General features: G+C 33.7%; 1 protein-coding gene across 1 annotated transcript in view; it reads right to left on the bottom strand.

The window, feature by feature from the left end:
• The window catches only part of LOC108577139 (protocadherin-like wing polarity protein stan), a 14,015-nt gene that overhangs the window by 1,878 nt on the left and 3,904 nt on the right, over window positions 1-8,233 (bottom strand). Inside the window, exons 2-15 of the mRNA XM_017940245.1 lie at window positions 5,276-5,562; window positions 4,232-4,324; window positions 4,055-4,162; window positions 3,876-3,977; window positions 3,672-3,797; window positions 2,610-2,804; window positions 2,437-2,524; window positions 2,253-2,362; window positions 2,034-2,180; window positions 1,819-1,933; window positions 1,668-1,737; window positions 699-809; window positions 444-617; window positions 180-216 (exon numbers count right to left, since the gene is read on the bottom strand). Coding sequence (XP_017795734.1) covers window positions 180-216; window positions 444-617; window positions 699-809; window positions 1,668-1,737; window positions 1,819-1,933; window positions 2,034-2,180; window positions 2,253-2,362; window positions 2,437-2,524; window positions 2,610-2,804; window positions 3,672-3,797; window positions 3,876-3,977; window positions 4,055-4,162; window positions 4,232-4,324; window positions 5,276-5,562 — 1,763 coding nt within the window. The remainder of the gene's footprint in view (window positions 1-179; window positions 217-443; window positions 618-698; window positions 810-1,667; window positions 1,738-1,818; window positions 1,934-2,033; window positions 2,181-2,252; window positions 2,363-2,436; window positions 2,525-2,609; window positions 2,805-3,671; window positions 3,798-3,875; window positions 3,978-4,054; window positions 4,163-4,231; window positions 4,325-5,275; window positions 5,563-8,233) is intronic.

Here is an 8,233-nt window from a genome sequence, read left to right as displayed (position 1 = left end):
ATAACAAGTTAGAAGAATTTGAAGTTTATTAAAAATTTTACTAGTAAGTACTAATTTGTGTACTACATAGAAAAAATTCTTCACTTCTTCTAAATCTCTTTGGAGTAAAACTATTAGAAAATTTGTACAATAAAGGGTTATACAGGGCGCTTGTAAAAAAGTTAACATTTATGTGGAAGTAACTTTTTTACAGAAATAGAACTGATAACTTGTTTACTTCACTTGTTCACCATTAACACAATACTTGGAATCTTGTTCAGGTAGTTTCCAGTAAATTCTCTGTATATGTACGTGTTAACATTCTTTTTTAAGCACCCTATTTAGACACTTTCAAAGATTCTTCAAGTTTTTCTTCAAAAGGAAGAATTCTTTCTATACAGTGGTGGGGGAGTCATTGAAAAGAAAGAGAAAAGATAATCATTCAAAAGACCAGCTTTACTTACTTCTTATATATGTACAAAATTAAAACAAGTATTATAACTCCAAGAAGACCCAAGACAGCGCCAAAGACTGCAACTAATAGCACGCTGCTGCCTAACCAAGCGGGTGCAGCTCTCGCAGCAATTGGAAGGGAACCACTATTCGGTATGTGCACGATCACTGGTATCATACTAGACCTTCAATGAAAATTCACGTAGTTATAAAACATAGAAAAGAACATTATACTGTAATTTATTAAGATCATTCTTTTTACAAACCTGGGAGGACGACCTGAGTCAGAGGCTACAGCCACTAGTCGGGCCAAGGAACCATTAATACTTGCTACTGATCTGAGTATCAATTCTCCATTGTCACGTATCTCGAAAGATCTGTCATAATTGTATATATAAATATTTTATTTGTTAACAATATTATTTCGATGTGCATTACGAAAAGTAGCACGATTCACTTGTCGTACGAAGAACAGCATGCGTCAGTTTGCCATATAAAGAAACATATTACGTCGTTTCTTACGAATATTAGTACGTTTGGTCTTCTGCCGAGAAAAATAATACATTATACTGTTTCGCCACGAAGAGTAGCACATTTTGGATTTTGCGGTGATCGGGTCTAAATTGTTGAAATATATTTTGCAACGAAAAATTCAACTTTTAAAAATATTGTTTAATAAATAATGAATCCATTTAAACTCCAAGACGAAAAAAATATGAAAATGTTTCTCACTCCCGTCTCTAATGCACTCAAGAAGTCAACGAACCGAAGAAAGATAACAGCCTGTAATTTCCAAAACAGTGTTTTGAAAACACCTATTTCCCTTGATAGTCGTGACGCGGACCCGAGCCTGCGTCAGTTAAGAGAGGAATACTGTATATTACGATCAGATCAGGACAAAACTCTGATTAGATCAGATTCGATCGTATAAAGTTAAACATACTTTTTTTCGTAGCCAACCATTTAAATGTGCTTCTTTCTGTCGCTACAACTGGTACATGCTACTTTTTGTGGCAAATCACCTGAACGTGTTAGCTTTCGCAGCGAAAGACGAAACATGTTATTTTTCGTACCCAACCATTCAAATGTGCTACTTTTTGTGATAAAAAACAAAACGTGATATTTTTCGTGACAGTGAAGACAAACGTGCTGCTTTTCGTAAGGCAAATGAAACGAGCTACATTTCGTAACACACGTCGAGTTGTCAGTAATATAATTTTCTTTTTCAAAGATACCTTGCATCTGGACCTCTGAGAGATAAACTAATTTTGTCGTCCCTGTCACCATCAGCAGCCTCCAATTTCCCTAAAAATTATATCATGATAATTTTAAGGAATTCATCGATGAATTTGTCGATAATAATTATACAGGAGAAAGCAGTCTCACCGACAATGGATCCTTCTCTTAAGGTTGCAGCGTGAAATTCGTATCTGGGATGACGAAACCGGGGTTCCCACTCATTTACATCCTCAACGGAAACATTCACGCGTGAGGTGTCGTTCTGTAACATCGTATTCAGGCACCGTGTTACTTTTCAATTGAATTTTATCTCTGTTAAACTTGAGTAATTCATTTAAATAAGTAAATTGTTGCAGACTTACGTGATGACCGTCAGTGACGCGGACCAAGAAACTGTGCTGGACCCGTCTTTCGTAATCTAAGGTGCCTTTTAGAATTAATTCACCAGAATTGGTGATCGAGAACCTCTCCAAGTCTTCAATTGCTCCAACAAGCCAAAACCTTAAATTCTAAAATTAAATATACGTTTTAATAATCATACAAAATTTCTTAAACAATTTTTACAACCGATTTCAACTTACAGAATCTACTTTATTTACTCCTGCGGTTAATAAAACGCTTCCCGGTGGAGTGTTTTCCGGAATACTCGTTTGATGATCCCGTCGTAAGAATTTTACTGGCAGCCTTCCACCTGATTTCATTTAATTAGAATATTTTAGAAATGAGGAAGCACGAAACGATGAATTAATTAACTGTAATAATCACCAGCAGTTGGTTCCACGTTCCATTCACTCTCCCGGGAAACGACTATGGTAGAAAGAGCATATTTATCTGGATTGTCTATCTGTGTAGCCTGCAGATCAAAGTAATATGAAAATTTATTCATATCATATACATAATGCGCAATTTGTTTTGCAAAAAATCATTATTACGCTTGCCTTAATAACAATTGTCGCTGGAGATAAGAGTTCATGCTCGTATAATGATCGCGTTATGGCGACCTCAGCTGTTTCTGGATTCAGTGTGAGGAATGGAAGAATTCCTCCTTGAATTGTATATTTCACTGGAGCATTAATCCCCACATCTTGATCCACAGCTTTTATGGGGGTTAGTTCTACCTTTAATATCCTTCTCTGAAAGAAGTATATCATATATAATTTCACATTTATTAAGTTACCCTAAAAGTTCTAGCGGTTTGAAGCCGTGCATTAAAAAAAAAAAAAAAAAACAGATCTCCATTAAAGTTAAACATTTTTATTTAAAATAATTTCCATAATGTTCGATATACTTTTGCCAACGTATTACGAAAGCATTAATTTCGTGTTTATAAAAACTTGAATCTCTAAGAAAAAGAAACTACTGAAAGGCGTTTTAATGTCCTTCTGTTTCCTGTATCGTTTTTGAGTAAAGAAATTGTCAAGTGAGCGGAAAAAATGAAAATCGATCGGAGATAAATCAGGGGAATATAGGAGATGAGGTAAAACTTCAATAACTAGTTGATGCGAATTTTGTACAGTTGTGCTTGCTACGTGCGGTATGGCGTTGACATGCAAAAGGATAGGGCCTTTTCTGTTGACCAAAGCTGGTTGCTGTACCTTCAGTTTTTAGTGGACGACCTCCAATTCCTTACTGTATGACTCTGCAGTGATAGTGGTACTCGGTTTTAGGAAACTGTAGTGAATTAATCCTGAAGTAGACCACCAAACTGTGAGCATTATCTTTTTCTGGTGTAAACTAGATTTGAATCGAGGAGATTCATTTGCATCTTTCTTTTTCTTAGAGATTCGGATTTTTATGTATGCGGAATTAGTGCTTTTGTAATACGTTGGCAAAGGCGTAACGAACATTATGGAAATTATTTTAAGTAAAAATGTTTAATTTTAACGGAGTTATGTTTTTTTCAAAATGAATCGCTTAAACCCGCGGGAACTTTCAGGATAACCTAATATTTTATCAATACTTTAATTCATTTAATAGTATAAACAAACGCCCAATCATACCGTTGTTACATGTCGTGGAATAATTATTTTATATTGGTCACTTTGGAAGGCAGGATTTTGGTCATCCGCATCGATAACGTTCACGTAAAGGGTCGTTGTTGACGATTTGGGAGGATTACCTTGGTCCTACAAGTATTAAATAATTTCATCTCATTTGTAAAATGTTTGTAGTATTTTCAAATAATCAAAGAGATCGTGACTCACTTGTGCACGGATGTCGACTGAAAAATTGGCTAGAGTCTCGTAATCTAATGGTTTCCTCAACACCAAGGTACCTTCTAAAGCATTCACGAACACAAAGTAATCCTGAAAAATTTCATCGATATTTTCATTTCAAACGAAAAGCAAACAAGAATGTGTAATAATGAATAATTAAAAATTACAGAATGTGGTCCAGGTAAAACGGCATACTGTACAGTAGAAAATGGCCCCGGTTGATCAGCATCCACAGCTCTTACACCTTGGAGAACCCTGGTACCAACCACAGTAACCTAAGTACCAAACAAAATGAATCGTTATTAAAGGAACACATTTGCAAGAATGATTCGTTTATTTCTCACCTCTGAGATATTAAGAACGTAAGGCGCATTTACAAATTGAGGTGCATTGTCATTGGCGTCAGTCACGCGGATATTGACCGGAATCACGAACCCCTACATACAAATGCAAATAATCAGAGGAGTTTAAAGAAAAATATTGTAAGCCGCATGATAGAAAGTATTGCGATGAAGAATATTATTTACACAACTCCAGAAGACTTCAAGTTTATCTGTACTTTTTAAAAACACAATTTTAACCCTGGAATACTGTTCATATTTTTCTTATGTTAATAATAGTCTGGGTGAAAATTCAGCCTCATTTGATAAGTAGAAGTACCCACTCTATTTTTATTCATTATAGGTTGTAGAGTGATGAGTCGACTGCGAACGTTTATGCACTTAAAATATGTCGAAATATGCAAATAAAATATATGAATATATACTGAAAATATGCCGTAATAATGATATCTTTATTGTTTAAATATTATGATTATAATTTAAATAACAATAGACGTTTAGGCATAATGACGTTACAACGTTTATCAATTAAAATGAATTTATAAGGGACAAATATACGATATATAATACAATAATATGATAAACGATTATGAAGTGTGCAATATACTTTTGCATATGTTCTTAAGAAAAAAATGCAAAACATATGAAATATGCAAAATAAATAGTACATGGTTAATGCCCCCTAAAGACAAAACTTTCTATCCACGTCTCACTGTATTATCAATATCCTATAGAAATATGCATTTGCATGAACATCCGCAGTCTAGTGATGAGATAACATAGCTGAAACTATATTAAAAACTAGTTTAAACAATAAAATTAATTGAAAAATATAAAATTTAGCGTAGAACAATAACATTACATATTATTTCACAAAAATTTCACTATACCGAACTTATTATTGATTGAAAGAGTAGAGAAGTGTCTGAATAAGAATTCAGTTAGGCTAGCATTTCAGGGTTAAAACAAATTCCTTAGTTATTCTGAGTGACCACGTTAAATAAGAGATACACTGTATAATTAAAAAAAACAATATCTTAGACGTACTGGATCCAACGTATGTTTCCTCTCGCAAATTACATTCACGTAAACGCTGGCAGGTCCATCGATACCCTCTTTATCCAGAGGTCTGATTAAAGTTAGATTTTTCGAGTACGCTGAAAAGCTCACGGGGCTGTCATGCTCTTGGAGCCTGAGTTCGATGTCTCCCTGTGGTCCCGGATCCCCCAATACCCCCAGAACGCCCACGGTGTCACCGACTGGCAGATCTTCGCTGACGAAGAGGTGTGCAGCGGTGGCACCGTTCTCCAGGAAGCATCTTGCGTCACGAATTACTATATATTTGAATAAACGTCGAGTTAATTGGATTAATTTAACCGTTTCACTGCTGTTGGCGCTTTGAAAATTTTCTCACACTATGCTGTTGGCGACATTTGGCACACTTAAATTTCTTTTGAATTTTAAAGTGCCAAAACAAACGATTTTGCGAGTCCATGATTGAACATCTACCGTCTGCCATGTATTGACACCTGCTGCAGCGAAAGGGTTAAGCAATTTAGCCAGCATCATTCACAGCTATTCGTTTGTAAATTCTATTTGTAGAATTAACAAATCTTTCTATACTAGGTGGGACAATAGAATGTGACGATTTCTTTAAATTGACCGCAAACAGTAACAAAAAAATTTTGATGACCTTGGAATGACCTTCATTTAAGATGACCTTGGGAGATTGTTCTTTATCTAGATGCACGTCTTCAAACCATATAAACTCCTCTTAGTCATTCATTTTTTTTCGTATTTTCAATATCAGCGGAAATAATTTGGATGTTTATTATAAGTGAGACACCTTGTATAGTAGTGTTGCAATCCAGTCAGAAATATTTATATATTTGTTTTAACCGTAATGATTAATATTGTGATTGTGAAAATGTCATTTTCAAAGAATGATCGAATAATTAATGAATTGCATTATACAACTATTTTTTTAATTAAAGTATTTTCTTTCTATTTAACCAGAGTATCCTATAACAGCTCTCTGAAAATCGTCATATTTTATTGCAGCACCCATTATTTGTTATTTTAACATTGAGGCAATAAATTGGCTATAAATTGTGCACTAGAACTACCAGACGCGCAAGTGTTAATTAGAAATATTATAGTTAGATAAGGGGGTCACAAATGTCCTTAACCCTATCCAGGTTAATGATTCCATTTGTTATCGTTATCAGGTTCTATTTTTGTATTTATACGCGTAGATGTGATTTGATATCATTTTTTAGTACAATAAACATTTTCATAAGTGTAAGTTTTCATATTAACAAAGAATAGAAAACAAATTTTTCCCCCTTTTTGAAGAATTCAATTAAATTGGGCTGAAAAGGGTTAAACTAAATTGGTCTTGCGATGGGCCATTCGATATCTTATCGAAAGAAAACATTTGTCACCAAGTTCCAACACTCTACCTAGACCGGGGCGGTAGTTACAGGGAAAATTCGGATTATCAGGTTTTGCTCTATTTTCTCTATTTAGTAGTACGTAAAAATTTTGAAAAAATTTGTCACATTGTAGGTACGGAGACATATGTTAGGGAATTTTTTCCGATTTTTCCGTTGCAAATCCTAGTTGCAAAAAAAGAAAAACACAAAAACATGCGGATCTCTGTTGAAATATTAACACAGCGTTCTTTATATATTTTTGGTAGTAGCACCTTAACATAATTACTATAGTCAAATTTTTTCGATTTTATGGTAAGATGCGACATAGTTAAAAAAATCAAATACTGATGTCTTCGAGGTATTCCATGCGAAAAAGTTACTCGTATTTCTACATACATAACTTGTCTGACACAACGGTTCAGTATCTCACTGCAAAACTACTCGCTGTCACCTTTTGGTCATGAGTTTGAGCCCCGCTCAGGGCTCGCCTTTTTCAGTACATTATTTATATATTTTTTCAATTCGCAATTACATGTTGACGGATAGTATTTATTTAAAAACATTTTAGCAATATTTTATGAATATTTCATTATGCAAACCCACAGTTATTAAATATAAGATATTTTAAAACTGTACCGATGTCAAACCGTACCGTAATTATTATTATCGAAATCAGTTTTGCGCATATTTTAAGTGAAAATATTCTTAAAATATTTCCAAAATGTTTTTAAATAAATATTATTTATTTACATGTAATTAGGAATTGAAAAATATATATAAATAGTATACTAAAAAAAAGCGAGTCCTGTGAATTTTCCAAATTACACTTTTCACTTTAACAGTATGTTAATTGTATTCAATGAAGGAAGGTATTATCAGGAAGTGGCAGAGTTCTAATGACCGGAAGTGATAAGTAAAGTGGCACGATAAAGACCGTTGCGAACAGGTTGTAGGTATTATATATTTCTTCAGGGTTATGTTCCTTTGATCCACATCCAGCTATTGTGCGGTTTTTGAGTTTCCGGGGTTTTTTTAAGAAGTAGTTGACCACTTAACTTCCTGTCAAGAGACTCTTCATTTTTATAAATTTTTGTATGACCATATATATGTATACATATACATATAGGGTGATTCACCAAACTTGACGACCTGAAATTGCTTGTAAACTAGTCCCTGTACGAAATAGTGTACGAAGCAAAAGTTGCATGATTTCAAGAGGAACATATGTTACAATAATTGTTTTTTTCTACATTGTTTTTCTACATAAAGTTTTGAAGGTTACCATGATTTTTTTAAATGGAATACCCTATATTTCTTTTCGAAAATTAATTAAGGGAGCATTAAAAACTGAGTAATTAAATATTAAGGTGTAACGTGTCTAAAATGAGTATATGTATTACATATTAAGATATTTACGATAAAAGTTCTATTCTATTGAAATTAAAACGGGTAGAGAAATATACTTCTACGTGTTTTTGTGTAAATTCGATTTCAATAGAATAGAACTTCTTAATATTTATTTACTCAGCTTTTAATGGTCCCTTAATTAATTTTCGAAAAGAAACATAGA

The sequence above is a fragment of the Habropoda laboriosa genome, unplaced genomic scaffold (genome assembly GCF_001263275.1).
Source record: "Habropoda laboriosa isolate 0110345459 unplaced genomic scaffold, ASM126327v1 scaffold598, whole genome shotgun sequence".
Taxonomy (NCBI): Eukaryota; Metazoa; Arthropoda; class Insecta; order Hymenoptera; family Apidae; genus Habropoda; species Habropoda laboriosa.
The sequence above is the reverse complement of the archived record's forward strand: the minus strand, read 5'-3'. Positions and strand labels throughout refer to the sequence as shown.